Source organism: Delphinapterus leucas, chromosome X (genome assembly GCF_059928025.1).
Source record: "Delphinapterus leucas isolate spDelLeu-1000000601 "Yukka" chromosome X, BTC_Dleu_Yukka2, whole genome shotgun sequence".
NCBI classification, from domain to species: domain Eukaryota; kingdom Metazoa; phylum Chordata; class Mammalia; order Artiodactyla; family Monodontidae; genus Delphinapterus; species Delphinapterus leucas.
In genome coordinates this window covers 63859954-63884279 of record NC_143150.1, presented here as the reverse complement: position 1 = coordinate 63884279, position 24326 = coordinate 63859954, and the positions used below count along the sequence as shown (strand labels likewise).

Here is a 24326-nt window from a genome sequence, read left to right as displayed (position 1 = left end):
AGGGAGCGAGAGAGGAAGGGAGAGAGGGAGGAAGGGAGGAAGAAAGGAAAAGTAAGGTTGCTGAATTACATTTTACTTTAATTTCCTATTCTAATCCAAGTAATGCTACTTTGAGGAGGTATTCTTGCTACATCAAATTCTGAATCAAAATGCATTTATATGGAAGGTCAGAGAAAATATCAGGAATAAGAATGACAAATTTTTCATTAGTTTCAGGAGGATAATATCTAATTGGCATATCTGAGTTTTCCTTAATATGTAAATAACATTTAACTTCAATAATACTTACAACATTTTATAGTCAAATACATTTTTGTAAAATTTAAAAACACGGGGGAAAAAATAAATAAAAAAAATAAAAACACTGGAGATTTACCATTCTGGGAATTAACAGTACAGAAAATATAAACATGTAAAATACCTCTGTACAATAATAGCCACTGCAATAAAATCCAGCATATCTGAATCACTCATCCCTGGGATGAATTGTTTTCCATTAAATATTTTTGAATTATCACTTTTCATTACTGTTTAAGCCTTTTATCTTGGTTTTTGCTTCTATCATAGCCTCTAGTCACAAATAGCTTAATGTAAATTAGGGATATGACTGGGTGGGGAAATAAGATACATGAGGGTCTACTGACAATACTAATTCCATTTCATTAAGAAAAACTGGTTTATGTTTGCAAGTTTTCATAAAGGAAATCAAATAGCAATTCCATGAAAGTACTAAAGTACTAAAAATGTAGACTTTCAAGTTTAAAATTATAAAATACTTTAAAATTTTATATATACTGTGTAGAAAATTAATCCCTACTAAAACTACCATCAACTAACCATTCTTTTAAAACACTGATTAGTGCTTTGTCCTGTTTTCAAGGGCTGGAAAATAAAGTATTGATTTCTCATCACTGAAACCCACTGTGTCAAAAAGGATGACTGACCACCTCTCTCTGACTGTAGCACACTACATTTTTGGTATATATTAACATATAGGTTAAAGAGTTTAATACAAAAAGATGCAGGTGTTCAGCCAGCTTTCAGAAATCAGCTTCACTGCTTATAGTTAGTTTTTTTTTTTTTTTTTTTTCCTGTACACAGGCCTCTCACTGTTGTGGCCTCTCCCGTTGCGGAGCACAGGCTCTGGACACGCAGGCTCAGCGGCCATGGCTCATGGGCCCAGCCGCTCTGCGGCATGTGGGATCCTCCCAGACCGGGGCACAAACCCGTGTCCTCTGCCTCGGCAGGCGGACACTCAACCACTGCGCCACCAGGGAAGCCCCTATAGTTTGTTTTAACACTTACATATAATACTTATTGTACTTTAAATGACAGAAAAGGAATTCATGCCTACAAATCATGCTGTGATTCTTACCTCCTCTTCATCAGTACTGTTTAGTTCTTCTGCTTTAATTTTATTATAAGTATCCAGTATATCAGTACAGCTCTGATCCCTGAGAAGACAGATAAGTTAAAATACATTTCAATAAATTTTAGAAGTCAGAAGTCAGCCTCTATGGGAGATAAAACTTCTTCTTACCCAATAAATCGAAGTAAGACATCAGTTACAATTTTGGCTGCTTTAACTATAGGACTGTCTGGCTCATTGAAAGTCCTAGCATTATGCTCAATGTAGCGTACTTCCCACATTAATGCTGATATTCTCCTATGAAAGAAAAAATACCCTGTTACTCTTGGTTGATACATTTAAAGTCTATTCTAGGATTAGACAACATAGAACAACTAGGCATTTAATCATGATATGTCAAAGGTGTTCAGATATATGTATGTGACTCAATATATGTGTGTGACTAATGTGCACTAATAAAGGTGTATAGTTAGAGTATTTGAAGCACAGGCAAGAGTTCAGAACCACTGGACTATAAACTTGGATATGAAAACTTGGAAAAGAACTGACCCACGACATCGTGGGTAAATAGCAATTTGACCAAGGTCAAAGTAACAAAAACAAACAAATACTGCTTTGATAAATCAACAGAAGAATGTTTCGTTTTCAGAGAAAAGCAAAAAACAAAAAGGATAGATTTTTACCTCATTGCTTTTATGATATATACTATTGAATGAAATTATAGGTAAAGATATAAAATACACCCAACTGGTTATATTTATAACCATTTCATGGAATAATTGTGGTTAGGACACAGTAGACTCTAGGGTGAGAGAGGTACCAAAAGCTGCCCTCCACTGCCTTCCCATAATCACCCCACTCCCAACCAAAACCAAGGAAAAAATAACTTGGCTTTTTCTATATACATTTTGGGACTGGTAATTAAATCTAATTAACTGCTGCCTAATTCCCCAACAGGGGATTTAAAACATGCTCCAAGTCCCTGGAGCACCATAATCAAGATGAATCCACAAACTACTTAATCTGCTTTTAATAAGTTAAAATTAACTGTAGTTTTTGTTTCATATGTGACTTGTGCTAGTCATAATTTCCTCCCTGTCCATACCCCTTCTTAGCCTGGAAGAGTGAAAATCTACTGAATAAAGGGAAATCAGTGTTCCAAATTTTCAGGAGAAATTTTGGAGTGGGTCTTCTGAGCAGTTATTTTACACTATGAAAACAAAGATCTCAGTGTATCATTATGCAAAAAGGAAAGCAAAAGATATAAAACTATACAAGCTTTTAGGAAATGATAAAAATTAAACAGACCTGTAAAAGCGATTTTCAAGTCTCCGCCTGATGGTGTTGAGGTCAGTTGGATAAGCAACTACAGTACAATACAAGGGATAGGCACTGAGATCCACTGGAACAGCAAAAGGGCTGGCAAAATCTACAACATTTACAAAATAAAAAAAGACAATTATAAAGAACACTAACATTTCATTTTAACAAACAAAAACACATATAAACAAGAAGGGTGGGTGATATAATACTACATTTCTAAAATGCTGATGATTCAATCATGCAAAAACTAGACCAATACTATTATAATGTTATTCTTTTTATTTGGACATTCTATCTATGAATCAATCATGCATGATACACTGGTTCAAATCGGTAAAAACAAGACAAAATTAAAGAAGGACTGTGTTTAACTTCAAATTTATGTCTTTTCTGGATAAATGTCAAATGTCTCGTGATATACTTCAGAAAATATAAGTAGTCATGGAGTAAAATATATTACTGCACCCACTGTCTTTACCAAAATATCGATCCAAAGTTAGGCTCAGGGAATAGCTAGAGAGCCAAAATGACTCAAGAAAGTAAAAGACACCTATATGGCTGCCTTCACTATTATAGCCCAAGAACTGAAAAAGTTTGCCAGTCATTACTTTGGCCAAGCAAATAAAAATGTTATTATTAAAACTAGAATCACCATGCCTCTTGGGTTAAAAGTATACAGTGAGAAAATGCATTTCCTTTTACAGAACTTATAATTCTGCTGGTTTTCCTTCCCATCTTCCTAACATTCTTTCACATTCACCATACCCAGGGAAAGAAGGTGGTTGATGCCCTGAATAACTCGTTCACATTCCTCATCTCTGGAATGAGCCCCCCACTCTCCTTCCTGAGGTTTGTATAGCAAAGCAGTCAATTCCTCCTGGGACACAGGAACACCAGCACCAACTTCATCTGGAAAGGCAGCTATGCATAAAGTGAAAAATCAGAAATAATTAGTTTCTAGAATCATGCTATTGCCATTTTTCTTTTAGAAAAATTATAATTCATTTTTTAAAAGCATATTTACTTCCTTCTGGAATTGGCTCCATATCCCAGGGACTCATCTTTTCTCTCTCGTTATTGTCCCAGCTATTAAAAAATAACAAGATACAAATCAAATTCAGATGACATTTTATATACTAGCATAATTTGCATTACTTCTTGGGGGTGAAATTTGTAAAGGGACAATACAGTTTCTTTGAAGTACAACTTTGCTTACACAAAGATAATAATAAGCCCCTAATAGAGAAAACATGGCCCATCAATATGAAAGAGAGTTGTAAGCTTACTCTTAGTTCTGCTGGGCTTTTTTTTTTTTTAATTCCAACCAAGCATACATTCAATGTTAAGCCAGGGTACAGAATAAAAAGATCTCTTTGGAAAATTCCTTTCAGGTTAAAAAAGTCGATTTAATAGATCACTTCTTTCTATGAGATAACCTAATTTATTCTAACAGGTTGGGTATTATAGCTTCTCCAAAAGTTTATTATTCCCTTTTGATCTACAGTATGGAGACTAAAAGTCAATCTTCACAGTATAAACATTTGTTCTATCATTCTTGAGAAGAAAGCTTTATTTATTAGGAATCTTACAACTCTGGTATTTCATGAACAGCAAAAGTAAATTGTAGACAAACAGTATATCCAAACATAATGCAGTCACTCCTGTCTAGAATTCATACCATTAAATAAAAAACTATGTAAATATTCAGTATTATATTCCAGGTGTAACAATTAATTTAAACACTGAATTAATTTCAGTACTCTTCATGAAATAATAATTGTAATTCTTGTCTAAAATAGAAATACTTACGAGAAAATACAGGAATAAGGGAGGCAGAAATAAGTCTTCAGTTCCTGCTTTGTGTTAGCATGCATATTGGACCAAAAGGTTTATCAACAAATTTCTTCCTTAAAGGTACTATGATTACTTCCTTACAGGTACAAGTCTTATAAGACTAGGTAAGGTAGGGTTTATAGAAAGTCCATATAGTACTACAGTATTATATCAGGTGTAAACGACCATAAATATACTTACTGAACACTGTAACACTGGAAAGAACTATCAGGATACTCTGGTTGAAAAGGCTGCTGACTCTCCACGGTCCCAAACCACCAGGCGTCATCTATTATACTGCGGAATCTATCACCTACAATGTTTTTAGAAATTCTTAAGAGTGCTCTTGAGAATAATCACTCTGTTCCCACTCTAAACTGCTAGTTTTTGTTGAATACAGAAGCAGCATTGTATCCAGCATTATTAGAGGTTTCAATCTGAGTTTTCCATATATGTGAATTTTACATTTTACCCTCTTCAAGGATTTTGATTTCCAAATGCTAATAATTATTCTGAAATAAATCACATATTACCGCATATAATTTAACTTTTATCAATTACTTGGGCTCATTAGACATACTGCTTTTTGTATTGCACATATGATACTACAGTTGTTTCTTCTATTTTTTGTTTCACCATTTTGTTCTTAAAAATCTCTTCATACTAGTTTTGTACCTTTAAATGGCTAAGGAATACAAAACCAACCATGTGGACAAAAATGTCTCTCCTACATAAGAAAGGAGAATTTAAAAGTACTAATAGCAGATAATAACATAGTGGTTGCTCTGTGTCAGGTATCATTTTATTCATATCGACCTTATAGGTATGTTCTGATGTGATTCCCATTTTACAGATAATGGAGTTGAGGCAAACAGAGGTTAAAATCTTGCCCAAGATTAAACAGCTAGTGAAGGGGGAGGAATAGAGGGGGAGAGAATAAGAAGGGGAAAGAGAGAAAGGGAGAAAAAGGGAGAGGGGGAGACAGAGAGAGGAGGAGGGCAGAGGGGTAGATGGAAAGAGGTAGAAGAGGAGGAAGAGGGAGAGGAAGAGGGGGTGGGGGGGCAGAGAGAAAGAGAGAGAGAGAGAAAGGAGAGAGAAACCCACAATCAGTAAAGGCCTTTTAAGAGCCCAAGTGTTAAGTACTCCATTTCATGGCCATTGACATTTCAAGATTTTCTTTTTAATACAGATTTGTATTCTAATAGAGTAGGTATTCACAGAAAAGGTTTTATGCCACTTACAATGTTCATAAAATCACCGAAACGTAACTGAAAAGAAAAATTTAATTTTTCTAATTTGGCTAACAGCTGTTTCAGTCTACTGATTTCTTTCTGTTAAATTGGTTTAAAAGTTACTTACTCTACTTCAAACAATAATTATTCAGTGAGAATTCTATACTTACCAATCTGCCAGTTCCTTTCTTTGGCTTCATTATAAAACTGATGTAGCACAAGGAAGTCAATGACATCTGGCATGTCATGATACCTGAGGAGAAAGTAAAGTACATATGATTCAGTATACAGATATAACAGTATATGTTACTTTCTAAACATCCAGGAATATATGCTTAATGTGGAAGTATTGAGCAAAACGTTGCAAAACTCAACGTCCCTGTGAATGCATTTACTTAAATTAAACCCCATCTGTTTGATCTGTTTGGCTTAAATATTTACTTATGACATTATTTTTTTAATATTTGCATAAAGTAATTTATTTTCTTTATTCCAGTGTATGTTTATTGGGGTTTATTTCACTTGTTTTTATTCTCCTTGTTTTAACATCTTTATTGGAGTAAAATTGCTTTACAATGGTATGTTAGTTTCTGCTTTATAACAAAGTAAATCAGTTATACATATACATATGTTTCCATATCTCTTCCCTCTTGCGTCTCCCTAACTCCCACCCTCCCTATGCCACCCCTCTAGGTGGTCACAAACCACAAAGCTGATCTCCCTGTGCTATGCAGCTGCTTCCGACTAGCAATCTATTTTACGTTTGGTAGTGTATATATGTCCATGCCACTCTCTCACTCAATCTCAGCTTACCCTTCCCCCTCCCCATATCCTCAAGTCCATTCTCTAGTAGGTCTGTGTCTTTATTCCCGGCTTACCCCTAGGTTCTTCATGATCTTTTTTTTTCTTAGATTCCATATATATGTGTTAGCATATGGTATTTGTTTTTCTCTTTCTGACTTACTTCACTCTGTATGACAGACTCTAGGTCCATCCACCTCACTACGAATAACTCAGTTTCGTTTGTTTATGGCTGAGTAATATTCCATTGCATATATGTGCCACATCTTCCTTATCCATTCATCCAATGATGGACACTTAGGTTGCTTCCATGTCCTGGCTATTGTAAATAGAGGTACAATGAACATTTTGGTACATGACTCTTTTTGAATTATGGTTTTCTCAGGGTATATGCCCAGTAGTGGGATTACGGGGTCATGTGGTAGTACAATTTTTAGTATTTTAAGGAACCTCCATACTGTTATCCATAGTGGCTGTATCAATTTACATTCTCACCGCAGTGCAAGCATGTTCCTTTTCTCCACACCCTCTCCAGCATTTATTGTTTCTAGATTTTTTGATGATGGCCACTCTGACCGGTGAGAGATGATATCTCATTGTAGTTTTGTATTTCTCTAATGATTAATGATGTTGAGCATTCTTTCATGGGTTTGTTGGCAATCTGTATATCTTCTGTAGAGAAATGTCTGTTTAAGTCTTCTGCCCATTTTTGGATTGTGTTGTTTTACTGTTATTGAGCTGCATGAGCTGCTTGTAAATCTTGAAGATTAATCCTTTGTCAGTTGCATCATCTGCAAATATTTTCTCCCATTCTGAGGGTTGTCTTTTGGTCTTATTTATGGTTTCCTTTGCTGTGCAAAAGCTTTGAAGTTTCATTAGGTCCCATTTGTTTACTTTTGTTTTTATTTCCATTTCCCTAGGAGGTGGGTCAAAAAGGATCTTGCTGTGAGTTATGTCATAGAGTGTTCTGCTTATGTTATCCTCTAAGAGTTAGAAAGTGTCTGGCCTTACATTTGAGTCTTTAATCCATTTTGAGTTTATTTTTGTGTATGGTGTTAGGGAGTGTTCTAATTTCATACTTTTACATGTAACTGTACAGTTTTCCCAGTATCACTTATTGAAGAGGCTGTCTTTTCTCCACTAGTATATTCTTGCCTCCTTTATCAAAGATAAGGTGACCATATGTGCATGGGTTTATCTCTGGGCTTTCTATCCTGTTCCATTGATCTATATTTCTGCTTTTGTGCCAGTACCATACGGTCTTGATTACAGTAGCTTTGAAGTATAGTCTGAAGTCAGGTAGCCTGATTCCTCCAGCTCCGTTTTTCATTCTCAAGATTGCTTTAGCTATTCGGGGTCATTCGTGCTTCCATACAAATTGTGAAACTTTTTGTTCTAGTTCTGTGAAAAATGCCAGTGGTACTTTGATAGGGATTGCATTGAATCCGTAGATTGCTTTGGGTAGTAGAGTCATTTTCACAATGTTGACTCTTCCCATCCAAGAACATGGTATATCTCTCCATCTATTTGTATCATCTTTCATTTCTTTCATCAGTGTCTTATAATTTTCTGCATACAGGTCTATTGTCTCCTTAGGTAGGTTTATTCCTAGATATTTTATTCTTTTTGCTGCTATGGTAAATGGGAGTGTTTTCTTAATTTCATTTTCATATTTTTCATCATTAGGGTATAGGAATGCCAGAGATTTCTGTGCATTAATTTTGTATACTGCTACATTACCAAATTCATTGATTAGTTCTAGTAGCTTTCCGGTAGCATGTTTAGGATTCTCTATGTAGGGTATTATGTCATCTGCAAACAATGACAGCTTTACTTCTTCTTTTCCAATTTGGATTCTTTTATTTCTTTTTCTTCTCTGATTGCTGTGGCTAAAACTTCCAAAACTATGTTGAATAATAGTGGTGAGAGTGGGCAACCTTGTCTTGTTCCTGATCTTAGTGGAAAAGGTTTCAGTTTTTTACCATTGTGGACAATGTTGGCTGTGGGTTTTTCATATATGGCCTTCATTATGGTGAGGAAAGTTTCCTCTATGCCTACTTTCTCCAGGGTTTTTATCATAAATGGGTGGTGAATTTTGTCAAAAGCTTTCTCTGCATCTATTGAGAAGATCATATGGATTTCCTCCTTCAATTTGTTAATATGGTGTATCACATTGATTGATTTGCGTATATTGAGAATTCTTGCACTCCTGGAATAAATCCTACTTGATCATGGTGTATGATCCTTTTAATGTGCTGTTGGATTCTGTTTGCTAGTATTTTGTTGAGGATTTTTGCATCTATGTTCAACAGTGATATCGGCCTGTTCTTTTCTTTCTTTGTGACATCTTTTGTCTGGTTTTGGTATCAGGGTGATGGTGGCCTCATAGAATGAGTTTGGGAGTGTTCCTCCCTCTGCTATATTTTGGAAGAGTTTGAGAAGGATAGGTGTTAGTTCTTCTCTAAATGTTTGATAGAATTTGCCTGTGAAGCCATCTGGTCCTGAGCTTGGGTTTGTTGGAAGATTTTTAATCACAGTTTCAATTTTAGTGCTTGTGATTGGCGTGTTCATATTTTCTGTTTCTTCCTGGTTCCGTCTCGGCAGGTTGTGCATTTCTAAGAATTTGTCCATTTCTTCCAGGTTGTCCATTTTATTGGCATAGAGTTGTTTGTAGTAATCTCACATGATCCTTTGTATTTGTGCAGTGTAAGTTGTTACTTCTCCTTTTTCATTGCTAATTCTATGTCCTGCCACTCCCTTCTGGCTTGCAGAGTTTCTGCTGAAAGATCAGCTGTTATCCTTATGGGGATTCGCTTGTGTGTTATTTGTTGTTTTTCCCTTGCTGCTTTTAATATGTTTCCTTTGTATTTAATTTTTGATACTTTGATTAATATGTGTCTTGGCGTGTTTCTCCTTGGATTTATCCTGTATGGGACTCTCTGTGCTTCTTGGACTTGATTGACTATTTCCTTTCCCATATTAGGGAAGTTTTCAACTGTAATGTCTTCAAATATTTTCTCAGTCCCTTTCGTTTTCTTTTCTTCTTCTGGGACCCCTATAATTCGAATATTGGTGCATTTAATGTTGTCCCACAGCTCTCTGAAACTGTCCTCAGTTCTTTTCATTGTTTTTTTCTTTATTCTGCTCTGCAGTAGTTATTTCCACTATTTTGTCTTCCAGGTCACTTATCCGTTCTTCTGTCTCAGTTATTCTGCTATTGATCCCTTCTAGAGTATTTATAATTTCATTTATTTTGTTGTTCATCATTGCTTGTTTCCTCTTTAGTTTTTCTAGGTCCTTGTTAAATGTTTCTTGAATTTTCTCTATTCTACTTCCAAGATTTTGGATATCTTTACTATCATTATTCTGAATTCTTTTTCAGGTAGACTGCCTATTTCCTCTTCATTTGTTAGGTCTGGGGTTTTTTTTTACCTTGCTCCTTCATCTGCTGTGTTTTTCTGTCTTCTCATTTTGCTTATCTTACTGTGTTTGGGGTCTCCTTTTTGCAGGCTGTAGGTTCGTAGTTCCCGTTGTTTTTGGTGTCTGTCCCCAGTGGCTAAGTTTGGTTCAGTGGGTTGTGTAGGCTTCCTAGTGGAGGGGACTAGTGCCTATGCTCTCATGGATGAGGCTGTATCTAGTCTTTCTGGTGGGCAGGTCCACGTCCGGTGGTGTGTTTTGGGTTGTCTGTGACCTTATTATGATTTTAGGCAGCCCCTCTGCTAATGGGTGGGGTTGTGTTCTTGTCTTGCTAGTTGTTTGGCATAGGGTGTCCAGACTGTAGCTTGCTGGTCGTTGAGTGAAGCTGGGTCTTGGTGTTGAGATTTAGATCTCTGGGAGATTTTCGCCATTTGATGTGACGTGGAGTTGAGAGGTCTCTTGTGGACCAGTGTTCTGAAGTTGGCTCTCCCACCTCAGAGGCACAGCACTGAATCCTGGCTGGAGCACTAAGAGCCTTCATCCACACAGCTCAGAATAAAAGGGATAAAAAATAGAAAGAGGATAAAATAAAATAAAGTAAGATAAAATTTTTAAAAGTTATTAAAATAAAAATTATTAAGAAAAATAATTTTTAAGTAAAAAAAAAAAAACAACAGAAAAACGGGTGGACAGAACCCTAGGGCAAATGGTGAAAGCAAAGCTATACAGACAAAATATCACAGAGAAGCATACACATACACACTCACAAAAAGAGGAAAAGGGGGAAAAATAATATATCTTGCTCCCAGAGTCCACCTCCTCGATTTGGGATGATTCATTGTCTATTCAGGTATTCCACAGATGCAGGGTACATCAAGTTGATTGTGGAGATTTAATCCGCTGTTCCTGAGGCTGCTGGGAGCGATTTCCCTTTCTCTTCTTTGTTCACACAGCTCCTGGGGTTCAGCTTTGGATGTGGACTTGCCTCTGCACGTTGGTCGCCTGAGGGCGTCTGTTCTTCGCTCAGACAGGACGGGGTTAAAGGAGCAGCTGATTCGGGGGCTCTGGCTCACTCAGGCCGGGGGGAGGGAGGGGTATGGATGCGGGGCGAACCTGCAGAAGGAGAGGGCGGCATGACGTTGCAGCATCCTGAGGCGCGCCCTGTGTTCTCCCAGGGAAGTTGTCCCTGGATCACGGGACCCTGGCAGTAGCGGGCTGCACATCCTCCCGGGAGGGGAGGTGTGGATAGTGACCTGTGCTTGCACACAGGTTTCTTGGTGGCGGCAGCAGCAGCCTTAGCGTCTCATGCCCGTCTCTGGGGTCCGCACTGACAGCCGCAGCTTGCGCCCATCTCTGGAGCTCCTTTAAGCAGCGCTCTTAAATCCCCTCTCCTCGCATACCAGGAAACAAAGAGGGAGGAAAAAGTCTCTTGCCTCTTCGGCAGGTCCAGACTTTTTCTCGGACTCCCCCCCGGCTACCCGTGGTGCACTAATCCCTTCAGGCTGTGTACACGCCGTCAACCCCAGTCCTCTCCCTGCGCTCCCACAGAAGCCCGAGCCTCAGCTCCCAGCCCCGCCCGTCCCGGCGGGTGAGCAGACAAGCCTCTCAGGCTGGTGAGTGCTGGTCGGCACCAATCCTCTGTGCGGGAATCTCTCCGCTTTGCCTTCCGCACCCCTGTGGCCGCACTCTCCTCTGCAGCTCCAAAGCTCCCTCCCTCTGCCACCTGCAGTCTCCGCCCACGAGGGGGCTTCCTAGTGTGTGGAAACCTTTCCTCCTTCACAGCTCCCTCCCACTGGTGCAGGTCCCGTCCCTATTCTTTTGTCTCTGTTTCTTCTTTTTTCTTTTGCCCTACCCATGTACGTGGGGAGTGTCTTGCCTTTTGGGAGGTCTGAAGTCTTATGCCATGGTTCGGTGGGTGTTCTATAGGAGCAGTTCCACGTGTAGATGTATTTCTGATGTACCTGTGTGGAGCAAGGTGATCTCCGCGTCTTACTCTTCCGCCATCTTCCTCAACTTTCCATTATGACATTATTTATATCACTAGCTATATTACTTATTTATTTATTTATATATTTATTTATTTATTTATTATGTATTTATTTTTGGCTGCCTTGGGTCTTTGTTGCTGTGTGTGGGCTTTCTCTAGTTGCGGTGAGCAGGGGCTACTCTTCAATGTGGTGTGTGGGTTTCTCATTGTTGTGGCCTTTCTTGTTGGGGAGCACAGGCTCTAGGCGCATGGGCTTCAGTAGTTGTGGCATGCAGGCTCAGTAGTTGTGGCTTGGCTCACGGGCCCTACAGTGCAGGGTCAGTAGTTGTGGCGCACGGGCTTAGTTGCTCCACGGCATGTGGGATCTTCCCGGGCCAGGGCTGGAACCCATGTCCCCTGCATTGGCAGGTGGATTCTTAACCACTGTGCCATCAGGGAAGCCCTATATCACTAGCTATATTATTTTTATCCTGTCTATTTTATAAGATTGTTGTTTCTTACATTACCCAGTTATGTAACCAGGTCTTCAACAAAACTAATGATGCTTCAATGTCTTGAGGCAATTGACCACATACATAGTTCCATATAAAATTAATTGTAATAGCGCAACTCTAGATATGGGAAGAAGCAAAAAGGGAGGATATTTCCTGGATTATAAGAGTCTAGTAAAACAAATGATGCTGAGCCTAATCCAGAAATAGCACATTGGGTGGCCTATCAACAAAGTCCTTGCTTGACCTAAGAATAAGCTTTCATAATGCCATGGGACAAATGGGTCATGACATTCTTCCCAAACCTTAGATGAATTTATGACCAACGGGGGTTACTGTAAACAGAAATATGTTGCCTGTGACTCCAGTTCTACAAGGATCAAGTCATTAGCCACTGTAGTTGCTGACCTACAGCACACCCTGAAAGGAATTCAAGATGAAACATTCTGTGTTTTGGATATATGGGCCCCTAGATAGTTAAGATGCATATGTAATGAAGAACTTCAATGACCCCAGATTCTTGCATCTTCCCATATATAGAAAAGCACTAAAACCATTAACTGAGATATCTGATCCTTGTGACTAGCAATAACTAGCAGGATGTATGCTTGACTACAGGTATTTCCCAGCCCCCCAAAAATCATATATATGCTGGCTCATTCCCTCCTAACTCTTGAGAGCAGTTTGTCAGAGCTATCTTAGAGGCTGTCTCCTAGACTATAGTCCTCAGTAAGTCTCCAAATAAAACTGAAACCCACAACTCTCACATTGTACATTTTTCAGTTGAGATATATATATGTATATATATATATATATATATAGAGAGAGAGAGAGAGAGAGAGGGAGAGAGCTATTAAGTGGAGAAACAAAGCAAGAATTATACAAAGCAAGAATTAAACATTAAACCTTGGTCCTTAAACTCTAAAGCCTGTAGTGCTGTCATGTTTTCTTTCCCATTAAGACTTGTACTCTGCAGAATACATCATAGGGATTAAAATACACACACACACACACACACACACACACACACACACGATCCAAGATAGATACTCACTTAATGGAAAAAGATTCTCCAGTCATTTTGCCTGAAATGGGGTCCAGAAATGCAAGCTTCAAGCAGCACAGTGTAGGTGGTCCAACCTCATATTTGATTCCTACAATCTTAACAAATTCTTGTTCCTATTCATGAGAATAACAATAAATTATTACTTTCAATATAAATAATTGCCTAACATTTGCATATTATTTCATTATTTGAACAATTTAAAAATTATCTGAAACAACTTTGTAAATCAACTATACTCCAATAAAACTTTAAAAATAAAAAAATAAAAATTATCCTAATACCCACCAGATACTAGGCACTCCACTAAGTGTTAAAGGTAATAAGACATGGCTCTTGACCCCTTAATAGCAATTTGTAGTTTAGTGCAGGGCTATAAACCAACGATAAACAGCAGAATCCCCTTGGGAACATTTTTAAAATTCATGTTCCTAAACCCTACTACTATGGAATTGAGTTCACTATGTCTGGGGTAGAGCTCAGTCATATATATTTTGAAAAAACTCCCCAGGTTTTTCTCTGGGGAGTTAAGAATTGCTCTGCTGGTTAAGAATCACTCCTCTTGTCACTACTTCTCTCCTGAACTCCTTGATAGTCTGTCAGTGGGAGATCTTTGTGGCCGTCTTCTCGCCTCCTCCAACCCCACAGAACCCTACAAGTCTCAGTCATGCGTGAGTGCATCTCCATCCATGTTGGCCAGGCTGGTGTCCAGATCAGCAATTTCTGCTGGGAGCTCTACTGCCTGGAACATGGCATCCAGCCTGATGACCAGATGCCAAGTGACAAGACCATTGGAGGAGTTGTTGACTCCTTCAACACCTTCTTCAGTGAGACAGGTGCTGGCAAGCATGTGCCCAGGGCAGCGTTTGTAGACCTGGAACCCACAATCACTGATGAAGTTCACACTGGCACCTACCACCAGCTCTTCCACCCTAAGCAGATCGTCACAGGCAAGGAAGATGCTGCCAATAACTATTTCCACGGTCACTACACCATTTGCAAGGAGATCATTGACCTTGTCTTGGACCAAATTCGGAAACTGGCTGACCAGTGCACAGGCCTTCAGGGCTTCCTGGTTTTCCACAGCTTTGGTGGGGAACTGGTTCTGGGTTCACCTCCCTGCTGATGGAACGTCTCTCTGTCGACTATGGCAAGAAGGCTCACCTGGACCACAAGTTTGACCTGATGTATGTCAAGAGTGCCTTTGTTCACTGGTACGTGGGTGAGGGCATGGAGGAAAGAGAGTTTTCTGAGGCCTGTGAGGACATGGCTGCCCTTGAGAAGGAGTATGAGGAGGCTGGAGCGGATAGTGCTGAGGGAGAGGATGAGGGTAAAGAGTATTAACCTGTCTGCTGCAATTTTACACCCTTGTCTTGAGACTGTCTTATTTGTGTTCTGTGGAGCTGCCCATTGTGGCCCTATCTTATCAATAAAAGTGATATTTCTATTTAAAAAAAGAAAATAATCACTCCTCTAGCAGAAATACAGTTTGTAAGTAGGCAGGTGGACATGTTATGTATATGTTTGGGAAAAGGACTTACATTTATGAGTGCCTACAATATTATTTTATAATACCATCCTTATACATTGTTATTAGTCACACTTAACAGATGACAAAACTGAGCCTCATGGGTACAGTGACTTGTTTCAAGTTATACACTAGTATATAGCAGAGCTGGGATTGAAATTCAGGTCTTATTCCAAAGCCCAGGCTCTTATACCACATATATGCTGCCTCCTAAAATTTCCTATAACCACAGGGTTAGAATTTAAAGTAGGAAATCATATGGTTTATTTATTCCTTTGATCCTAAAAAAAAAAAACAAGAACAAAAACCTCAATTTTCACCTGATTCAGAACAGATGGTAGCATTCCTGTTTCCCAGGAGATGATTATGTAAAGCTCACTTGATAAGAAATTTTAGCACCTTACAACCTTAATACAATTTTTTAAGTGTCAAATCTTTATTTAAATAAATATATACATTCTCTCTTGCATCCTTCCTTTTAAGCATCATTACACAACAACCCTTCATTTACCTGGAAAACTATCATAAAATTGCCCTTTACTCTCTTGTTCTCAGAGTCGAAAAAACAAAATGACAAAAACAAATGTAAACCTAAGTAGAAATGATGGTGTATGTATCTCTATGTCTCTTTGTCTGTATTTATATAAGTATGAATGAATGAATGAATATGTATTTACAGTGAGAAAATCCTTCTCTAAAAAATAAACATATCTGTTTTATTCAATGACATGTAGCTACATAGGTACTATATCGAAAGAAATAATAAATAAAGCACCACAAAGTCATGAGTTTCTTAGGATTTATGATATTTACTATATCCTAAATTTGCCAGAATCTCAAGGGTGTTTGTGGTCCACACATGCAGTCACAGTTTATAGAGCTTCTAGAACGTTCAAAGCTGCTGAGGAAAATATCCACACCATGGAACTACTGCTTTGCTCCAATTATATCAATAGAATGGTATACACTACAGGACCTGAAGCTTGAAGGAAATTAGGTCAAATAATCAAGACAACAGGTGGCATACAAATTTCGGGAACCATAAAATGTGACCCATAACACTCAGCTGTACAAGAGTATGGTACATCACTTTATCCTGGATGCACAATCAACAGTGAAATATCCAGAAACTGAGAATAAGCCTACAGGCTAATAACTTAATTCCTAAGATACTTCAATTGCATAGATTATTAATTTGGTGAACTTACCCTGAGATCCATTTTATTCCATGGCTGTTTTTGTAGGTTAACGCTGTATATTTTTGATTTTCTTACAGCCCGTATATAAGCTTCATGTCCTTGCCTAAAATATATAAGCTAAAAAAAAACATGAGGTATTAAACAGCAGCATCCCATTTAACACCACTATACTTCCCAATATATTCCTACAAATGTCCTCTTCTGTTTACAAGGAATATAAATAATCATAATTTTGAAAAAATTTATACAATAAAGGTACTTATAATCAAACAATGTTCATTCAGTACTCATGCCTATGTAGCCCTGTGCTAAATATTGCATAATAAAAACACACACAGTCCTTCTCCCTAGCACCTTCATAAATTTCTGAAGAAATAGACTAATGACAAATGTACACAAAAGTGGTCACATTTTAAAGTAATATATTTCAATCTGTAATTGACATTCTAAAGCATCAACATTTTAATAGCCTACACATTATATATATATATATATATATATATTTCTAACCACAGGCTACTAAATACAGTAATTTCTAGACAGATTAAAATTTTTCTTTTGTAAGAAATAATACCAGAACTAGCATGGTATGGAAGGAAAATGAATCCAAGTGCTTGATAAAACTGTTCACCTCTTTAAGACAGCATTCACTACCATATTCTGATTCATTAAATAAAGTTTCTTTCCCACAATAATTTTTTTTTGTCCTCACACCATACTGACAGGTTCAAATCACCTCCCAGCCACAAAAATCTTAGCCTCCTTTAAGGCTCAGAATACTGAATCTGATTAAACAATCAGCAAACATTTCCAAAGTGAATGCCAACCCTGGATACAGCTTATTGTCCCAAGCCTGTGCCCACCAGGGTAGAACAATGCCAGTGCAAATGGCCTTGCAGTAATGTTCCCTAAATAGCCCTGGGTGCACTCTGTACCTGAGAAGCTTAAGATCAGGTTGCAAGTAGAATATGTAAGTAATGCCACCCTTCTTGTACACGTAGCTTCTTCCAAACAGCAGGCCTACTTTGTAGGCGTTTTTCCCACTCTGCTTCCTTTATTTATTATTAATCCAAACACCCCACAATCATTACACAAAGGCAACCATAGGGACAGGGAAGAAGTCAGGAGACCTGACTGCTGTTGGTGCTACCCTTACAGGCCATGTGACTCTGGCCTTCGACATGCTCACCTGTCAAATGAAGAGGACACTCTGCTGGCAGAGGTGTTTGAAAGATTAATAACAATAACAAAGGACAGACAGACTAGCATGCCTCAGGTACTATCCTAAGTGCCCTACAAATATCCTTTAATTTAATCCTTCCCAGAGCCCTATAAGGTAGATACCTTTATCCCCACTGTACAGTTGATGAAACTAGGGCACAGAGAAGTAATTTGTCAAAATCTTATTAGGTTTCATGCACTCCAATGTCCATTGCAGCACTATTTACAATAGCCAGAAGCAACACTGAAGCAACCTAAATGTTCAACAGAGGAATGGATAAAGAAGGTGTGGTACATATATATAATGGAATATTACTCAGCCATAAAAAGAAATGAAATTGAGTTATTTGTAGTGAAGTGGATGGACCTAGAGTCAATAAAAAAGAACAAAGTAATGCCATTTGCAGCAACATGGATGGACCTAGATTTTTCATACTGAATGAAGTAAGTCAGAAAGAGAAAAACAAATATCATTATGATACCACTTACATGTGGAATCGAAAAAAAAAAGGGTACAAATGAACTTATTTACAAAATAGAAGTAGAGTCACGGATGTAGAAAACAAACTTATGGTTATCAGGGAATAAGGGGGAAAGGAATAAATTAGGAGATTGGGATTGACATATACCCACTACTATATATAAAATAGATAACTAATAAGAACCTTCTGTATAGCACAGGTAACTCTACTCAGTACTCTGTAATGGCATATATGGGAAAAGAATCAAAAAAGAAAAAAAGGGCTTCCCTGGTGGTGCAATGGTTGAGAGTCTGCCTGCCGATGCAGGGGACACGGGTTCGTGTCCCGGTCCGGGAGGATCCCACATGCCGCGGAGCGGCTGGGCCCATGAGCCATGGCCACTGGGCCTGCACGTCCAGAGCCTGTGCTCCGCGACGGGAGAGGCCACAACAGTGAGAGGTCCGTGTACCGCAAAAAAAGAAAAAAAAAGAAAAAAAAAGAAAAACAGAGTGGATATATGTATATGTATAACTGACTCACTTTGCTGTACACCTGAAACTAACACAACATTGTAAATCAACTATACTCCAATAAAAATTTTTAAAAAAAGAAAAAAAAAACTTATGTTTCCTATAATACTTTTAAAGGGGTGTTAGAGATAAATAGAAGAAAGTAATGTAAAAAATACCATACTATGGAGATTTTAAAAATACACTGACATATTCTACCAATCAACACTAAGTCAGAATTTCTAATAGTTAAAAATACAAGTAAAAATTTTTAAACGTTTAAATATTAGTATATAAACACAACTGTAGTGGTAAAAAAATGTCATTACCATGCTTACCAATAACATGATAAGCATGTTATTCAGATATCCTTTATTATATATTTATTCCTGTACTCAACAAATATTGATCAAATATATATGTACAAGGCACTGGGTGCTATGGTAAGACATCAAAATAAAATCCTTTCCCTCAAGGATATGGACAGATATGTAGATATATGAGTATGATACAAGGCAGAATGTAGAATGTATCATAAGAGAGAAATAATTTAGATGGGAAAGCACATGAAGAAGGAGTGGCAAGCAAATGGTAAGTAGGGATAACATGCAAAAGAAGTTGGCATTTAAGTTGAACCTTGAAAAATGAGCATTTTGAGAGGCAATGACCTGTGGGTAGGGGTATTCCAGGCAAAATAATGAAGGCTTAACACTTAAAAGTAAAAAGTAATGCTGTCATTAACAGATTGATTATATAAAAGTATGTTTCTGCCTTTATAGGTTCTTTAACAACATTCTTTAATTCACGTATTTCACTGTCTGATTCACTTATACACCTTTTCCATTACCTGAACAACTGTCATTACCTAATACACATTAGTCTTGAAGCATATAATTATGCACTAAGTTTAACAAAATAAAGGGAAAGGTAAATATGGTCCTATAAAATAGAGAGGAGTCTCAGATCATAGAGTATACAGATCCTTATTCTGTTCTAAGATTTTTTAAAAATATTTATTTGCTTATTTATTTATTTATCTTTGGCTGCATTGGGTCTTAGTTGCAGCACATGGGATCTTTTGCTGTGGCATGTGGGCTTCTCTCTAGTTGCAGTGCATGGGCTCTCTAGTTGTGGTGCACAGGCTCCAGGGTGCATGAGCTCTGTAGTTGTGGCACACGGGCTCTATAGTTGTGGCATGCGGGCTCCATAGTTGTGGCAAGCAGGCTTAGTTGCCCCTTAGCATGCAGGATCTTAGTTCCCTGACCAGGGATTGAACCTGCGCTCCCTGCATTGGAAGGCAGATTCTTAACCACTGGACCACCAGGAAGTCCCCCTGTTCTAAGATTAATTCAAAATTATTTCTCTTAAGCCTCCATAAAAAAAGGCAATAAATACAAGAAATAGTGGTTTTTGGATATACCCCTAAGAAAGCTCTTCTAAGTTTTTTCATACAGCATTCACCCAGAGCACGTTTTACTAAAATAACCAAACAAACGAGCATTGCTCAGAAGTCCGACACTTACAAGAAGACACACTTAGGAAAGGAAACATTTATAATAATATCAAAAGATATTATAATAATAAGTAATTGCTTAATTGTAAGGCTACTTGGTAGCTATCTCTGGTACAAAATATCTATAGAAGACAATTATAGAAAAGTTTGGTAAAATTTTTATTGGTTCCAAGACTTTTAGAACCATTTCCAAGGTTCTGCTCCTTCTTTATTATGATGATAATATTACATTCCTACTATGGGTCTTAAGTTGAAAACTGTGGGTAAGCATTTAATCATTCAAAAATGAATGATTAGTCAATATGTCAGAGACTATACAAGCCAACTAGGGCTCAAAATATAACAATGCTACCATAATTTTCATAAGAAAATCAAATAAAAATTTTTCACTGTATAGAATTTAAATCAATTTTTGACTGACCAATCATAAATATGGCTGTTATTCAATCATAGGTTCAGTAGGAAGGCCTTGTTTGTGAAATGACTTTCCCGTAAGCATTGAAAGGGGTGATCATCCTCTAGAATATTTTCTATCAGGTTGAGCATGGGCTTCTTTTAAAAAAACAAACAAAAAAAAAACAGTATTAGGACTTGATTAGGATTCAAAATACCACTCAATTCTACTATGTGGCAATTAAGATAAAAATAAAGACAATTATTTTCATGGCTTCACAAGCCAATCAATTTATCTCAATGTTCATTGAGCATCTACTATACTAAAGACTCTGTGTCAAGCCCTATAAAGGACACAAAAATTAGTAAGATTCAGTCACTGTCCACAATAAATATATAATTGAGCAGCACAGTTAAGATGGTGAACATATAACTATAATAGAATTGAGAATATGAATGGCCTAAGACTGATATTAAAGTGAGTACTCTTGAGGTTCCAAGAGAAAAACGTTATTTAACAGAAAACAATTACCTCGTCTCCCATCTGTGGGACAAACGGGGAACGTCGTGGTATGGTATCCAAGATCCACTGAGGGGCAAACCATTCTTCATTGGGCTCACCTGCCATAGAAACCAGTCCTCCTTTCTAAAATATAGTTCACAAACATATAAACTGTAAATATATGAACAATTGTAGAAAAAATAGCAGGTAGAAAATGTTAAAAACATCAGGTTATAATAAAACACAAAATATACAAACTTTAAACATTTTCTTTTACCAATTAATTATGCATAACTTTTGTACCAATAAAACAATCAAGTGATTAACATGTTCAATTTTGGCTGACAGATAATATGACACTATATATTATCTAAAACCCACAAATTTTACTCTTCATGTCCCTAGTATATCAAAGGAATTCAAATACAAGTAACACAACTTTTTGCCAATTAAATGATGACCATCAAGAAGATAATTCTGTCTACTAAAGCAAGAGGTTACAGAATGAATACAGAATCCATTTTTAAATTAATATTCAAGGAACTCTGTGGATTAAGTTTTTACATCATTCAAATGAAATTATAGTGGGAAATAAAACCCCATCATTGGGATGAAATAAAAACATAAAGAAATAGAAAAAGCCCTACATGATTTATCATATCCTTCCATTTTACAAGTCAAAAATATATAGAAATTTATGACTGGTGACATGACAAGAATAATCCTTTTATACTACAGTGGCTTATTTAAAAACTCTACTACATTTTAACAAACAACTGTCAAAATGTTTTTATTTAATGTTAACATAATAATGAAAATATTCTAGCCTCTACTTTTGACAACAGAAAAATTTCAAAAAATCTTTACATCTTTTATACAATTTTACTTAGTTTCTCAGATGGAATATTATTTTTAGATAAAAGTGAAGTGTTACTGTTAAATATTCAAGTATCAAAGGAAAAAACCAAAACCTCCCCCCAAAAAGAAAAACAACCTGTAAACTTACAAACCTTCTTTCTAGTCTGTTTAGGTTTCTTTTGCCGTTCTTCAAGTGACTTCAAATTCTCCTCCTCAGAGCTGCTGCATATTTTCCGTGTTGCCTGTCTCGTTTGCCTTTTTGGAGGTTGCAAATTTATTCCAGCATCTGCTGTCCAATCAGAATATTCACTTGATGAATCACTGTAAATAATACATAAGTTCAGAAAAGGAATAGTTTTGCCTCATGATTGAAAGATGATCATTTTGTAATCAAACAGCATTATAAATGACATGGTTTGATTTTGTTCTAACCAAAGATAAAAAAATATCAAATATAGAATTTTGATCATTACCTAAGTGATTTTAGTGAAATGCTTCTTGGATAAAGTATAATGCTTAGTTTCCCATAACAGGATTTAAAATTCAAAATTCCTGTCCAAATCACAAAAGCTTCTTTAAATAAAGATGTTCCTTATCCCTGGAAATGGTTAAATATAGTTGTTTTAAACCTGAAATAAATACACATAGCCTGCCAAGGTGTAGAATCTTGGATATACAAAGAATCTTATTTTACAGATGGGACTATTTTAGGGAACTAAAGTCCATGATGACATGCGCAAAAAGATATTGGTAGAGCTAGGATAAAACAACAGGTCTCTGGGCTTCCAACCCAGTACTCTTTCTACTATAAAATACTATTTTAACTCTGGCTTTACCAAATTCCTACAAGAACATAATTTCACATTAAAACTGTTAAATGATTTTGACCAAATCAAAACCATTAAAACTACCTGGAGGAACTTTCACTTTGCCATTCAATAACAGGATCCTCTATAGAAGCATCACTTGTGCCAACTGTTTCATCTTCCTGCAACAAAGAGCCAGCAATTGAGATATATTGTTATTATTAACTAGCATATTATTAATTAGCATATATTACCTGTTTTATAACACTTTTTGTAGTCCCCCCTCCAAAGAAAAGTTCTAGTTAAAATGTATGTAATCATTTTTCTATATATACTTGTAACTCATAACTAAGCCTACCAAGTATTTAAAAATTTCTAGCATCTACTATCTTACTGATATGACACACCTTTTCTTATTTCAAAGACACAATAGACTCCTTAAGAAATGCAAATATAACCCTCTTAAATTTTGTTAAAACCACTGTTTTCTTTTTTTAATTGAAGTATAGTTGATTTACAATGCTGTGTTAGTTTCATATATACAGCACAGTGATTTGGTTTTTGTTTGTTTTTCATTGGGGTACAGTTGCTTTACAATGTTGTGTTAGTTTCTGCTGTACGACAAAGTGAATCAACTATATGTATACATATAACCCCTCCCTCTTGATTCAGTTTTATATGTATATATATACATGAAAAAAATATATATGAATTTATATGAATATATATATTCTTTTTCAGATTCTTTTCCCTTATAGAAAGCCATTGTTTTAAAAATACCTACACAAAAAGATAAAAATACCTATATGCCTCTACCAAGTTAATATAATTACTCTCCATAAAAAAGTTAATCATCTTTTTATTATGTAAGATCTCAAACGTATCAAAGTAGAGGAAATAGATAACGTCCTTGTGTACACAATCTCCAGTTTAGACAATAACTCACTGCCTATCTTGTATATATACCCTTACCAACTGCCTCATACCTCAGGGATTATTGTGAAAAAAAAGCATTTCCACTATAAATATTTATTAAGGTAAGGATTCTTTTTAAAAACATAACCACAACACAATTATTACATTAAAAAGATAACAATTCTTTTCTTTTTCTTTTTTAATAACAGCCTATTGAGATAGAACTCACATACCATAAACTTCACCACTTCAGAGTATACATATACAGTTCAATGGTTTTTAGTATATTCAGAGCTGTTCAACCATCACCACTAATATTAGAACACTTTCATCACCCCAAAAGAATCCCTAAACCCATTAGCAAGGACCCCTCACTCCCCACTACCTCAAGCCCCTGGCAGCCACCAATCTACTTTTGGTCTTGGTACTCTTGTCAAAGTACCACATCCTTTGAACAAAAAAATCTGTACCAAGTAATCTTTGTTTTTCTTCTCTCTTCTTCTTTTTCATGTATTTTTAATTTTCTTAACCATCTTAAATTGCTACGTTGCCCTGAATTCCTCCTTGCCTATCTGTCTTAGTGACACTCATGCAACAGGACTCTATAATCCATCTACATTCAATGTATTTTTGTTTTAATTCTTTTAAGCCCATGGCTCAGAGGCAATAGTTGTTTTTTTTTAATTTTTATTGGAGTATAGTTGCTTTACAATGTTGTGCTAGCCTCTACTGTACAGCAAAGTGAACCAGCCATACACACACACACATCCCCTCCCCTCTGGATTTCCTTCCCATCCAGGTCACCACAGAGCACTGAGTAGAGTTCCCCATGCTATACAGTAGGTCCTCATTAGCCATCTATTCCATACATATCAATAGTGTGTATATGTCAATCCCAATCTCCC

At 36.8% G+C, this 24326-nt stretch overlaps 1 protein-coding gene across 5 annotated transcripts in view; it reads right to left on the bottom strand.

Moving 5' to 3' along the window:
* Positions 1 to 24326, bottom strand: part of BRWD3 (bromodomain and WD repeat domain containing 3) — a 123328-nt gene that overhangs the window by 19813 nt on the left and 79189 nt on the right. For all 5 annotated transcript variants that reach the window (XM_022580822.2, XM_022580824.2, XM_022580825.2 and 2 more), the window contains 12 exons: positions 22612 to 22688; positions 21853 to 22021; positions 20873 to 20986; positions 16253 to 16360; positions 13508 to 13632; positions 5928 to 6010; positions 4727 to 4838; positions 3717 to 3778; positions 3458 to 3613; positions 2678 to 2798; positions 1541 to 1666; positions 1376 to 1454 (listed from right to left, as the gene is read on the bottom strand). In XM_022580822.2, the coding sequence (XP_022436530.1) occupies positions 1376 to 1454; positions 1541 to 1666; positions 2678 to 2798; positions 3458 to 3613; positions 3717 to 3778; positions 4727 to 4838; positions 5928 to 6010; positions 13508 to 13632; positions 16253 to 16360; positions 20873 to 20986; positions 21853 to 22021; positions 22612 to 22688 (1332 nt within the window). The remainder of the gene's footprint in view (positions 1 to 1375; positions 1455 to 1540; positions 1667 to 2677; positions 2799 to 3457; positions 3614 to 3716; positions 3779 to 4726; positions 4839 to 5927; positions 6011 to 13507; positions 13633 to 16252; positions 16361 to 20872; positions 20987 to 21852; positions 22022 to 22611; positions 22689 to 24326) is intronic.